General features: G+C 37.8%; 1 protein-coding gene across 4 annotated transcripts in view; it reads left to right on the top strand.

Annotated features, from left to right (window-relative positions):
• LOC306854962 (NACHT, LRR and PYD domains-containing protein 1 homolog) overlaps nucleotides 1-14436 on the top strand; it is a 295440-nt gene that overhangs the window by 25362 nt on the left and 255642 nt on the right. For 2 of the 4 annotated variants that reach the window (XM_079393301.1, XM_079393300.1), the window contains exons 4-8: nucleotides 3198-3371; nucleotides 5078-5251; nucleotides 5364-5537; nucleotides 5645-5691; nucleotides 7488-8284. In XM_079393301.1, coding sequence (XP_079249427.1) covers nucleotides 3198-3371; nucleotides 5078-5251; nucleotides 5364-5537; nucleotides 5645-5691; nucleotides 7488-8026 — 1108 coding nt within the window. In that variant the 3' untranslated portion in view covers nucleotides 8027-8284. Of the gene's footprint in view, nucleotides 1-3197; nucleotides 3372-5077; nucleotides 5252-5363; nucleotides 5538-5644; nucleotides 5692-7487; nucleotides 8285-14436 lie in introns of those variants that run through there. The other 2 variants (XM_079393299.1, XM_079393298.1) reach the window with 1 other exon arrangement.

The following is a 14436-nucleotide window of genomic DNA, read 5'->3' as shown; positions in this document are numbered from 1 at the left end:
TATATATAAAAAGTAGTGATCGACCGATATTGATTTTTTTTTATAACCGATACCAATTATTTGCATGTCTGTGTGCCCGATAACCGATATGCAGAACCGATATTTATTTACTGTTATAAAGTAAATAAATGACTGCGTGAAGTAAGTCCATACTTCACTTTGGTTTTACCTCCTTTCAGTCATCTTAACAAAAAATGTTTTGAGAATTAGCAGTCTTTCATGCAGGGCTCTAGACTCATTCTTCCCACTGATCTCACTTTTGCGCACGAGCACATAATTTGGTTGCAATTCGTTTTTTATTTTTGCTACAACATTTGATTAATCAATGCATGCTGATGAACTTTTATCATAGTTTATAGTTATATGGTAACGAAAGTTTTCAACATTCAACTCATTCTTTTTCATCTGTATTATTTGTGATTTATATTTTGTGAACAGGAATTCCTTTTTTCGTGCGCTTTTTACTTTCAAATTTGCGATCTTGGTGTCACATTTTACAAGAAAAGTTCATTGTCTGTTTTGCTTATATCTATACACCTTTAACTTTTTAAGACTAAAACAAAAGATGGATTCATTGTTATTCTTAATTAAAAAGCTCAACAACAATAAAACAGTACGTTGACAATGACAAACTCTTACATAACATTTATCAACAAAAAACGAATAAGACGAGGCATGGCATAGGACACACCACATGCTGTACTATATACCTAGTATATTACAGAATGTTTAACAAACTATGAGGAAGCAAATAAATATTAATATATATATTTTGTTAATTAAGGAAAGCAGCATAACCTGAGGTAAACAGCAAAGATAACAAGCTTCTCAAAATGAAAACAAAAAGAAAAGTAAAACTAAACTGGCTGTAGCTGACAGAACTTGCATGTTTTTCTACAAGAATACCACCACGTTCACCTTCTCTGGTTTAAGAAGCGGTCTTTTACTTTAGTTTGAAAACAAATCCATCCATTGCGCTCCATCCGCGACACGCACCTTCACGCTCGTGCTGACGCGGCGAGTATAAACCAGGCTCTACCCACTAAGCGCTCGTGCTGAAAGCACCTCTCTTCACGTGATCAGTGAAATCTGACTCCTGCTATAATGTGCTGCGGCTGGCAGACGCTTTGGAGTAGCGCAGACCTGGCACTTGTACAAATGCGACCACGTCAAATTTTAACTCGCAAACAATTACCATTTTGGTCGCAGTCTAGAGCCCTGTCATGTTAAATGTAATCTTCGTATTACAACAATAAAAAACATTTTATTTATAAAAAGCTTTAGCAGCAACACTAATATTAGCAGTAAGCAAAATGAACATAGAAAGTCTAATGTTTTCAAATGAAATAAAGGAAAGGAGTCATATCAACTTCATTTTTAACTTCATTTTTAAAAACAGTTTTTTAAGCTGTTTAATAGGATAAAGAGTGAAGAATAATTCACTGGATAATGTTAATTCACGGAATAATATTCTCTGGAATATTGGAATATAACAAGCATTGTATTTTATTGCATTTCTCAACTGGCATGCTCTAAATTATGCTGCTGACAGCGCGGTTTATCTATGCCTTTACACAGAACTATAGGCTACTCAAACTGCGATCGATCACGGAGATAATAAATAATTAATTTCCATAAAGTTGTATTAACTTAGATGTTTATAAACGAAATAATGGTTATATAGTAAGTGTTAATACAATTTAGGGTGCAGACAACAGAGACAACAGAGAGAATTACATTCAATGCTTTTCTTTCCAACATGCAATCATTCATGGCTGTATTATTTAATTCATGCAAAGTTACGTCTTTATTGGGAGAGGACTTGACGGATTATCTATGTGACTCCGACTTCACAAGACTAATAGACCACAGAGAGAATTAAATTCAGCGCTTTTATTTCCACCATGTGCTAATTCATGGCTGTGTTATTTCAGGCAAAGTTATAGCCTATCTTTATAGGGACAGGGCTTGACAGAGTATCTTATTTATCATATTTCTTAGAGCCAAGTTGCATTTAAACTATATATCAGGCATTTATGTAATACATCTAATTTGTGCATTAATGCCTGTAATATTAAATAGTTTACTAACTACAGCAAATCAAGTACCTGCACGCCGTTGCTGTCTTGACTCCCCTCAGATGCGCTGCAATTGCGATCCTGCACGCAATTCTGAAAACGTCCACAAGATGGCGGTGTTTATCGGGGAATCCGATATTACAAAACCGATATTCGATTATGAAAAAATGCTTAAATATCGGGAAAAATATCGGTAAATCGATATATCGGTCGATCTCTAATAAAAAGTCCATACTTAAGTACAATTAATATCACATACATAGTAATATTCTAGACAGTGACTTCAGCTTCTACCAAAGTCATTTTCTGGTAAGATATCTGTAGTTTTACTTAAGTGTGGCTTTCAGGTACTTTATCCATCACTGCGAATAACAAAGTATGTTCGGTACATGTTAAAATTAGGGATGTCGGTCGATTAAAAATTTTAATCTAATTAATTACACAATGTTTCGATCAATTAATCGCTAAATAAATTTGACTGAAAATACCCACAACAGATGTGTTAAATGAGAAAGTATCAAGTAGACATTACAAATCGTAATAGAAATATTATAGAATATTATATAGAAATATTTTATTTGATTTAACAAAATTTATTACACAATCATTTAGTCTTAAACAGTTCATCAGATTGTTAGCTGTGCTTTCACGTTTCAAAGCCAAGATTATCTCAAAACAGGAGAAAAGCGCTCATAAACCCTCACCAGACGCGCGTCCTCTCCACAGCGCCGCTGATCGTTCATCATTATCTGTAACTTTTCTTTTCATAACCTTTGGATATTGTTCGCCAATCGACGACCCACGCATGCTCTCAGAATACTCTTGTGTCTTGCCCTCAACATATCTGTTTATTGATGTTTGAAACTGCCTGTGTTTGACTAGGTTTCTAAATAAAAGCTTGCACATGGATCCGTATGCCTCACAGAAATTCGTGTGTGAAGAGAGAAGAAGAGACTCTAAGCTTTCAAATGATACCATATATGGGCTGATACCATATAAGGAAGGCTTTGAAAATGAAGCAAACATTTTTAACGCAAACTCTTAAATTTTATTTAATCCGTGTCTGTAGATGATCTACCTGTTTGTGTTAATTCTTAAAATGTATTTAATCTCTTCCAGATTTTCTAGCTGTGATCTCTCAGATCAGTATTGTGAAATTGTATCTTCAGCTCTTCAATCCTCAAACTGTGTCCTGAGAGAGCTGGATCTGAGTAACAATCACCTGCAGGACTCTGGTGTAAAGTTTATTTCTGATGGAATGAAGAGTCCAAACTGTGAGCTGCAGATACTGAGGTATTAACAACATATAAGAGATCATTTACAGTCAACTGGTCACAATGTTGATGTGTGTCTGTAGATGATCTGTCTGTGTCTGTAGATGATCTGTCTGTGTTTGTCTGTAGATGATCTGACTGTGTGTGTGTGTGTGTGTGTCTGTATATGATCTCTCTGTCTGTAGATGATCTGTCTGTGTCTGTAGATGATCTGACTGTGTGTGTGTGTGTGTGTGTGTGTGTGTGTGTGTGTGTCTGTAGATGATCTGTCTGTGTCTGTAGATTATCTGTCTGTGTCTGTAGATGATCTGTCTGTGTGTCTGTAGATGATCTGTCTGTGTGTCTGTAGATGATCTGTCTGTGTGTCTGTAGATGATCTGGCTGTGTGTGTCTGTAGATGATCTGACTGTGTGTGTCTGTAGATGATCTGACTGTGTGTCTGTAGATGATCTGACTGTGTCTGTAGATGATCTGACTGTGTGTCTGTAGATGATCTGACTGTGTGTCTGTAGATGATCTGGCTGTTTGTGTCTGTGTGTGTCTGTAGATGATCTGACTGTGTGTCTGTAGATGATCTGTCTGTGTGTCTGTAGATGATCTGACTGTGTGTCTGTAGATGATCTGTCTGTGTCTGTAGATGATCTGACTGTGTGTCTGTAGATGATCTGACTGTGTCTGTAGATGATCTGACTGTGTCTGTAGATGATCTGACTGTGTGTCTGTAGATGATCTGGCTGTTTGTGTCTGTGTGTGTCTGTAGATGATCTGACTGTGTGTCTGTAGATGATCTGACTGTGTGTCTGTAGATGATCTGACTGTGTCTGTAGATGATCTGACTGTGTGTCTGTAGATGATCTGGCTGTTTGTGTCTGTGTGTGTCTGTAGATGATCTGACTGTGTGTCTGTAGATGATCTGACTGTGTGTGTCTGTAGATGATCTGTCTGTGTCTGTAGATGATCTGGCTGTGTGTGTCTGTAGTGTCTGTTTATCGGGGAATCCGATATTACAAAACCGATATTCGATTATGAAAAAATGCTTAAATATCGGGAAAAATATCGGTAAATCGATATATCGGTCGATCTCTAATAAAAAGTCCATACTTAAGTACAATTAATATCACATACATAGTAATATTCTAGACAGTGACTTCAGCTTCTACCAAAGTCATTTTCTGGTAAGATATCTGTAGTTTTACTAAAGTGTGGCTTTCAGGTACTTTATCCATCACTGCGAATAACAAAGTATGTTCGGTACATGTTAAAATTAGGGATGTCGGTCGATTAAAAATTTTAATCTAATTAATTACACAATGTTTCGATCAATTAATCGCTAAATAAATTTGACTGAAAATACCCACAACAGATGTGTTAAATGAGAAAGTATCAAGTAGACATTACAAATCGTAATAGAAATATTATAGAATATTATATAGAAATATTTTATTTGATTTAACAATTTATTACACAATCATTTAGTCTTAAACAGTTCATCAGATTGTTAGCTGTGCTTTCACGTTTCAAAGCCAAGATTATCTCAAAACAGATCTGACTGTGTGTGTCTGTAGATGATCTGACTGTGTGTGTCTGTAGATGATCTGACTGTGTGTGTCTGTAGATGATCTGTCTGTGTCTGTAGATGATCTGACTGTGTGTGTCTGTAGATGATCTCTCTGTATGTGTCTGTAGATGTTTCAACTGTTGATTGTGTGTTCTGCTCTCTTTCAGTCTTGCTGGCTGTAATCTCACTCCTCGGTGTTGTGAGAGTTTGTCATCAGCTCTTCGATCCTCAAACTGTGTCCTGAGAGAGCTGGATCTGAGTAACAATGACCTGCAGGACTCTGGTGTAAAGTTTATTTCTGATGGACTGAAGAGTACAAACTGTCAGCTGCAGATACTGAGGTATTAACAACATATAAGAGATCATTTACAGTCAACTGGTCACAATGTTGATGTGTGTCTGTAGATCATCTGTCTGTGTGTATCTGTAGATCATCTGTCTGTGTGTCTGTAGGTTGTCAGGCTGTATGGTGTCAGAGGAAGGCTGTGGTTATTTGTCTTCAGCTCTGAGTTCAAACCCCTCACACCTGAGAGAGCTGGATCTGAGCTACAATCACCCAGGACAATCAGGAGTCCAGCTGCTCAAACACAAACTGCAGGATCCAAACTATAAGCTGCAGATACTCAAGTATGTCAAACAGTAATACTGACATACTGAACGTACGTGTGTGTGTGTGTGTGTGTGTGTGTGTGAATGATGCAGATCTACATTAATGTGTGTTTGTGTGTTTATAGTGTGGATCATGGAGGAGAGATCATGATGACAGCAGGACTGCGAAAGTGTAGGAATATAAACACACACACACACACACACACACACACACACACTCTCTCACAGACACACACACACACACACACACACACACAGACAGATTGTTGTTTGAGTGTATCACTGATCTCATCTCATAGACATTCATTGTTTTTCTATCAGGTTAATAAGGTCTATAAGGTTTTTTAACTAGTTAGCAGTGTCGATCAGCATCAGGGGCTCCTTAACTCTCAAAGATGATTTAAGAAGCAAATCACTACATAATGTAAACAGAACAGTAATATGTGGATTCAGTTTTAGAGTCACGTGGAAATATCTTTCTTTTAATAAATAGAGATTTATATTTATTTAACTGGACTGTGAACAAAGTAACATATCTTTAGCAACAGTGTGAAAGTGAACAGCACATAACAGACACAATACCGGTATAAACACAGATATCTATCAGTACAATACACATCACATGACTAAACATGCGTCAGTGTTTCAGATACCTCAGTTTCACAGTCCACACTACAACACCAAAACACTGTTATCACCTTCATCCACTCGGGAGAACGTCTTCAAAAAGATCAGTCTTCACAAAAACAGCATCTCAGTGTGAACAGAAGACCGAACAAGACCTATGGCTTCCGATCTAAACTATCCGTCCAGAGCAGAAAAACAAACGACAGAAAAGCAGCAAGAACATGAGGAAAATGCAATAACAATGTTTTTTCTATTATTTTAAATGGTCAATTATTTAGTCAATTAATTAATTAAAAATTAACATTAGTCCACTGATGAAATGTAATTTTTAGTTTGTGTCAGTACACATTAATAATCAATACATTCTGATATAGCTCATAATTTTCCAAGAGTATGATATAGCTTTCATTCTTCAGGTCAATCATATATTCACGAGAAAAAAATAAATAAAATCAGTTTGAATCAGGAAAGCAATAACTGCCATAGTATCCTTTCAAATGTTTAATTTGCCAGTCATTGCATGCTTTGCATGTGCTGCCCCCCGGCCCACCCCCGGATAAAAGTTCAGCCTCAGGACTTTTTTTGCTTTAACCCCTGAAAGTGTTTTTTGATGATAATGTTATTATTATTAGACTAGAACACGTGGATATGTTGTCATTCTTCCACTATAATACTGAACTTTGATTTCAGTGATTTGGACTGAGATGGACACGTGCTTCTTACTCTCTATGCTGCTCTTTACTTTTGCTCTAAAACAAGGATTTCATAGACATTTCATAGAAATAAGTACAACTGTTGATTTGTGTGAAATTAATTTTTTAGATTAATCGAAATAAAAATAGTCGTTAGTGGCAGCCCTAATATAATATATATATACAGTGCCCTCCATAAGTAATATTTCAATAATAATTCAGATGTTTGCTAAAATAGTTGGATGTGGTTCAAACGATTAGATTCAATAGAAAGGAAACAAGTGAACGAAGCGTTGAATCACTGGCTCACTCGATTCCTTCAGAAACTGATTCATTCACGGAATGAAACTGTGTTGCTCTGCACGGTTAAAACTAATAGCACATTAGTGTTTGCAGCCTCGCGCACGTGTGCTGATATACAGAAAACTACAACGCTTGTGCAATGAATATAAAAACATAACTCATACATGGGTGTTTTTTGTTTCATTGCTGGAATTATAAGGGCATTCTAACTGTATTCTGATGGGCTTCATCACGCAGTGAATGCTTTTGGTCTCAAGACCTGTTTTTTTTCTTCAAAGTTGGATAATGTCACACAGACATCTTCACTGTTGTGTTGTTCTTGATGTTTCTCTCTTCTTGTGTTCAGGGGCCTGTGATCTCACACTGGATCCAAACACAGCAAACACTGAACTCATTCTGTCTGATCAGAACAAGAAGATCACACGTGTGTCAGATCGTCAGTCGTATCCTGATCATCCAGAGAGATTTGATGTTGTTCCTCAGGTTCTGAGTGTTGAGAGTCTGACTGGACGCTGTTACTGGGAGACTGAATGGAGCGGAGATAAAGCTGATATATCAGTGTCATATAAAGGAATCCGCAGGAAAGGAAGGAGTAACTCTGTGTTTGGATCCAATGACAAATCCTGGAGTCTGTTCTGCTCTAATAACAGATTCTCAGTCCATCACAATAACATCACTGATATACCTGCTGTCCGTTCATCCTCTAAGAGAGCAGGAGTGTATGTAGACGTGTCGACCGGCTCTCTGTCCTTCTACAGCGTCTCTGACACACACACACTCACACACTTACACACACTCAACACCACATTCACTGAACCCCTCTGTGCTGGATTTGGGGTTTATTATCCTGGTTCCTCAGTGTCTCTGTGTGATATTAAACGATAGAGAGTCTCTGTAAATCCTCTTTCTGATGTTCACATGCACACAAACTCATCAAATCTCACATCATTACATTTGTATTAATTCATAATTAAATAGTTTTTCATTCTTCATCTAGAAGTTATAAATCTAGATCAGACACATACTGTTCTGAATCTTAAACAGATGAATAAGTTTGCTTTAATATCTCTATTGTAAACTGATGATCAGATGTAATAAAAGTGTATTAGTGACTGATTTAATGATGAAGTGGTTTCTGAATCTCCACTGAGGAGACGGACAGACAGGGGTCCTACAAGCTGCTTAAAGTGCTTCAATTTGACTCTGAAATTCAAGTCCTGGAAAACAGCCATATTTATGATAAAGTACTTGAAATGTCAAAAGGCAGTATATATGAAATTAGTGTTCATATTTGTTTTCGATAAAAGCAATATTTTCACGCAAAATGAACAATGCTGTGTGTTTTAATAATTATAGTTTCTCCCGGCTTTTTGGAGCACACGAGATCTCGAGATATCAGTGTAAAGTTCAGTTTGTGGTAAAACCTTTGATAGTGCTTGCATTATATTGTTCAGTCTTTTATCGCATGTGCTGTTCGTTTGGGTTTCATGTGGGAACGCATATAAAGTCTGACGCGCTTTGTGTTGCGCTGTTATCATTTATAAGCATCTCACAAACTCTTCCTCAGTATCTGCTGGAGTTTGGGTTGCTTAACGTTCATCTGGGAAAACAGTGCGTGTTATCTGTGTAGATTTACTATTATGCATATGTTACGACCCCTGGCTCAAAGGGTAGCAACAAATAGGAGGGACGCACGAAAACAAAGCTCCATAAAGAAAGGCTTTATTAAACTCAAAAATAAAACATTATAATGAGCAAAACACAACAAAAATAACAATATTTCTGAAAACATCAGCATCATCAGTATGTAAAGCAGGGTGTCTGAATGTTAATGTAATGTGCTGTTGTAGCGATGTCAAAATGCTCAAACAACATAAATCAAATCAAACCAAACCAAACACAACCCAAAGTCCAAGTCCAAAACCGAGCCTCCAGATCTCTGATGGTAGTCTCTTTTAAAGGGCGTCTAAACCACACCGGCAGGTGCACTCAATAAACTGGCGACTAATGAGTCAAAGATTAAACCGCCAATCAGTGCCCGAAAAGTCAGTCCCGGGAACCGTCACACATAAAAAAACCTTATGCAACATTAATAGGAACATGGAGATAAAAAAACTAAATTCAACCATCACCACATTTCAAAATTGTTAATTTTTAGATTAATGCTACGAGTATTACAACATCATTATTGTACATGTTTGCAATTGATTTCTATTGTATACCTAAGTTCACTGTTATCCCAGCGGTCACTATTGTGACCATCAACATGTTTACTCATTCTATGACCACACTCAACAAAACTGAATATATGTGAATTCATAGATGAATACTAGACACCCTAAAGATCATGTGTACCACAAATCTGTGTCATATCTTTATGTTAACACACTTTACTAGCCTTTTGTTTTGGAGCTTTGATGCAGTCATCATCTTCTCAAGATTCTGCTCTGGTCATGTGACAATCTGCACTAATCATGTGACACTGCACATATTTAACGGAGACCCTTTATTTGCTCCATATTTGCAGGAAGTGCACTACAACATCAGTCAGTAAGGTTTTTAGAGCTTTATAAAAAAAAAAATTCTTTCTTTTACAGTCACTATTGTGACCGGTGGGATTAAACTCACGTCATGTTTTATTTAAAAAATCTTGTTTATTTTAAGGGAAAAAATTAAGAATAATTGTAAATATGTATATATTGACGGTACAAAGTCGATCACAAAAAAGCAGAACACTAAAATCAAGCAACAAGGCACTCAAGTCGATCAGTTATATATTCATAATGAAGTGTCATCTAAACACATATCAACATCTAGACTAGTCCACATTCAGCTAAATAACACATTCAAAAATCAGATAAAACAAAGCAATAAATGATTTCATTCATGGGGATGAACACAGAAACTAGCCTCATTATGAAGCCTCTTATTAAATGGATGTAATCTTATCTCTAGTCTCTTAAGACTGGAGGACTCGACATGATTTCTGTCCTGATTTTCCACAGATTTACAGTCTGGAGAAGCTGATGCTAGTTACCAGAGATCAGAGCCAGTCTGCAGATTTGAGTCACAGAATCCATAGAAAATCACTCAACTTAACTTAGTGACAAGCATCAGTTAATATTTAAAGTCTGTTTATGAAGTATTTATAGAGATGTTCAATGTGGAAGAGCTTAAAGAGAGCACACTGAGATTAATGGGAGCAGCAACAATTCTTAATACATTTCATGTAATATTTATTAAAATTATATTTTAATATGTACAACTATTATTAACAATATCTATGAAATATTTCTTGATGTCAGGGGGCCAGACAGAGTGAACACATGGAGACTCATATCTCAGCGTGTAATGATCTGATTGAAATTACAGGAGGTATATAGTAACAAACATATCAATTGTTTAAGACATCAAGTGTGATAATACGTTATTTAGTCTTTTTATAATCTGAGCTCAAATATGGAAGTGTTCAGTGGTCCTGCTGAGTCAGTACAGAGCTGCAGTGTCTCTTCTGACCCAGGTTTATCTCCTCCAGTGCTCTTTTGTAGTCACTAGCAGTGTGAATGATCTGAGCAGTAACCGGCAGCGCAGCATCCAGAAGCTGCAGATCCCAGTGGTCTGGACGCAGTATGTGTGGAGCTGTCTGGACCAAGAGCATCTCCTGCCTTTGATGGAGCATAATTTGACCCCACAGCTGCCATATCCCTCTGAGTCCTCAGTCATCAAGGTAGGAGATTCATGAACCTCATTTAAGGAGCTCTCAAACTTTCTTTGTTGGAACAGATGTTTGTCTCAAGTGATGCGTAACTAAGTGTTTGGTAGTAGTGTGTGTGGGTCCTACCTCTTGACTGATCGTAACCCTTCTTTTCAATGTTTTGTTCCTCCGATATTTTCCTCTTTTTTTATCTGCCATCTCTCTCTCTATCTATAGCCGATCTGCTAATATCCGTCCAGCGCTCTCTTCTCTCTAGGGATGGCCGGGTCGATCCTAAAGTATCGATACTGATGTTGTATCGAAAGGATAGATCCTCACATAAAAATATTGATTCCACAGGGCATTTTTTTAACAACTAATTTTATTTATTAAGAAACTCAGAGCATAAAATAAGCTTCTAAATGGAAAAATAGACTATATTAGCGAACAATTGTGTTGGACAGAGCTATTTCTCCTGCTCCTTGGAACACACGCAAATACTGAAAGACAGAACCAATCAATCACAGACAGCATTCGCTGCTGACGCATGGCTGGTTTGTTAAAATAGGGCTGCGTTTCCCAAAAGCATCAGAAGCATAAGTAGATCCTAAGAAACCATTGCCACATTATTATATTACATTACATATCATTATATTACTATATATAAAATAAATTCAGAAAAATCCATCACGGTTTCCACACAAATATGAAGCAGAAATAATAATCAGAAATGTTTCCTGAGCAGCAAATTGTATTAAATTTATTTCTGAAGGATTATGTGCAACCCGGTATCACGCCAAAGCGTGTGGAAGACACGCTGGTCCACACGAGGATGCGTGTAAGTGTCACGCTTTGCCTCCTCTAGGCGTGAAAATCACACGCATGCATGAAGGTGAAGTTACTAATAGAGTACCAGCAGGGGCGATCATTTTCTCAAGGCCAACAACTCCCTACGGGCCAAATAGAAGCGATTTAGTGCATTCTCCAAAATCCCCGCGCAAGGTAAGCTTATGAATTCTGTGTTGATATTAGGTCTTTATTGTAACTTTAGCAATATAACATCACCATATTAGGCCACAGACAGGTCAGTGCCTGGACGCAACCTAAGAACCAGCCGGCCACGGCCCGGTTTGGGTCATATTTTAAGCCATATTTTTTCTTCGAGCGTCAGTGAATGAATTGTCAGTTTTTTTTTTTTATGTTTTGCCCTATAATCGAAATCTTATAAAGTATTACAGTTATTTATTTGCCCAGCGCATTTTTTTATTTATTTTGTAAACCCCCCTGCTTGTTGATATTATGCGCACTTGCATTAAAGTTACATCCTTTGTCTCTGCGTCCAGTGTACTTTCTGTTCTGTTATGCAGTCCTGCTTAAAACTGTCATAAACTTGCAGTAACTAGAGAATTATTCTATAGGCTAAACAATATATGTCACTCATTTCTATGAATTCTGATCAACTACAGGTCCTCAAACAATTAGCATATCATGAAAAGGTTCTCTAAACGAGCTATTAACCTAATCATCTGAATCAACTAATTAACTCTAAACACCTGCAAAAGATTCCTGAGGCTTTTAAAAACTCCCAGCCTGGTTGATTACTCAAAACCGCAATCATGGGTAAGACTGCTGACCTGACTGCTGTCCAGAAGGCCATCATTGACACCCTCAAGCAAGAGGGTAAGACACAGAAAGAAATTTCTGAACGAATAGGCTGTTCCCAGAGTGCTGTATCAAGGCACCTCAGTGGGAAGTCTGTGGGAAGGAAAAAGTGTGGCAGAAAACGCAGCACAACGAGAAGAGGTGACCGGACCCTGAGGAAGATTGTGGAGAAGGACCGATTCCAGACCTTGGGGGACCTGCGGAAGCAGTGGACTGAGTCTGGAGTAGAAACATCCAGAGCCACCGTGTACAGGCGTGTGCAGGAAATGGGCTACAGGTGCCGCATTCCCCAGGTCAAGCCACTTTTGAACCAGAAACAGCGGCAGAAGCGCCTGACCTGGGCTACAGAGAAGCAGCACTGGACTGTTGCTCAGTGGTCCAAAGTACTTTTTTCGGATGAAAGCAAATTTTGCATGTCATTCGGAATTCAAGGTGCCAGAGTCCAGTGTCAAGTACCCACAGTCAGTGATGCTGGTGTTGGTCCACTGTGTTTTATCAAGGGCAGGGTCAATGCAGCTAGCTATCAGGAGATTTTGGAGCACTTCATGCTTCCATCTGCTGAAAAGCTTTATGGAGATGAAGATTTCATTTTTCAGCACGACCTGGCACCTGCTCACAGTGCCAAAACCACTGGTAAATGGTTTACTGACCATGGTATTACTGTGCTCAATTGGCCTGCCAACTCTCCTGACCTGAACCCCATAGAGAATCTGTGGGATATTGTGACGAGAAAGTTGAGAGACGCAAGACCCAACACTCTGGATGAGCTTAAGGCCGCTATCGAAGCATCCTGGGCCTCCATAACACCTCAGCAGTGCCACAGGCTGATTGCCTCCATGCCACGCCGCATTGAAGGATTCATTTCTGCAAAAGGATTCCCGACCAAGTATTGAGTGCATAACTGAACATAATTATTTGAAGGTTGACTTTTTTTGTATTAAAAACACTTTTCTTTTATTGGTCGGATGAAATATGCTAATTTTGTGAGATAGGAATTTTGGGTTTTCATGAGCTGTATGCCAAAATCATCAATATTAAAACAATAAAAGGCTTGAACTACTTCAGTTGTGTTGTAATGAATCTAAAATATATGAAAGTCTAATGTTTATCAGTACATTACAGAAAATAATGAACTTTATCACAATATGCTAATTTTTTTAGAAGGACCTGTACCTTACTGCCCCCCCCGTTCTCTCTCTTCCAGAAGCCCCAGTGTCTTCAAGTAAGTATTGTTTTTGTTTTTTCTTAGTTCTATTTTTTTTTTTTCAATGTCAAGTTTTCTTACTGTCCCAATTTACCTTAACATGTAAGATACATTGGAACAGTAGCACAGTAGTTCATTCATGCAGTTTACATGCTGAATATGCATTGTGCAATAACAGCATCGCAATTACCTTCTTTATTTTGTTGCAGTTCTGCATGTATAATACAACCGGGTTGCATAATATGACTAATCCAGTAAGCCTTGCTGCAAGACAGTTAACTGATTTGGTTTTCCTTTGTCCAACAGCTCCTGTTCTTACACACACCACCCTTCCCTGTTAGTGTTACCTCCACCTAGTGTATTTGTATGAAAAACAACAGCTCTTTTAAGAGCTTCTTCTAAAGCTTCACTGTCTTAGCTTCACTCAAGTAAGCACTTTTTTGTTATTTGTATTTACATCTTGTCCTGGTTTGTGTCAGTGAGAGAAGGACTTCTCAAAATCTCTTTGTGTCTTCCACTTACTCTATCTCTGATAGAAATGCCAGGCCAGGGGTCAACGATTCGGAAATGTGTGGTGTGCCATAAACAAATTAAATGTGGCCTGTAAAACCTGCAGATCTTGCCAAGGAGAGCAACCACATAAGCTGAGGCTTAAAAAAAAACTTGACAAGTTCGATCAGAAGCGGGAGAGATGGGTGCATGCCCAGAAAAAAAACAGGACCACCTCTCATTTAC

This window comes from Barbus barbus, assembly GCF_936440315.1.
Source record: "Barbus barbus genome assembly, chromosome: 3".
Taxonomy (NCBI): domain Eukaryota; kingdom Metazoa; phylum Chordata; class Actinopteri; order Cypriniformes; family Cyprinidae; genus Barbus; species Barbus barbus.
The sequence above is the reverse complement of the archived record's forward strand: the minus strand, read 5'-3'. Positions and strand labels throughout refer to the sequence as shown.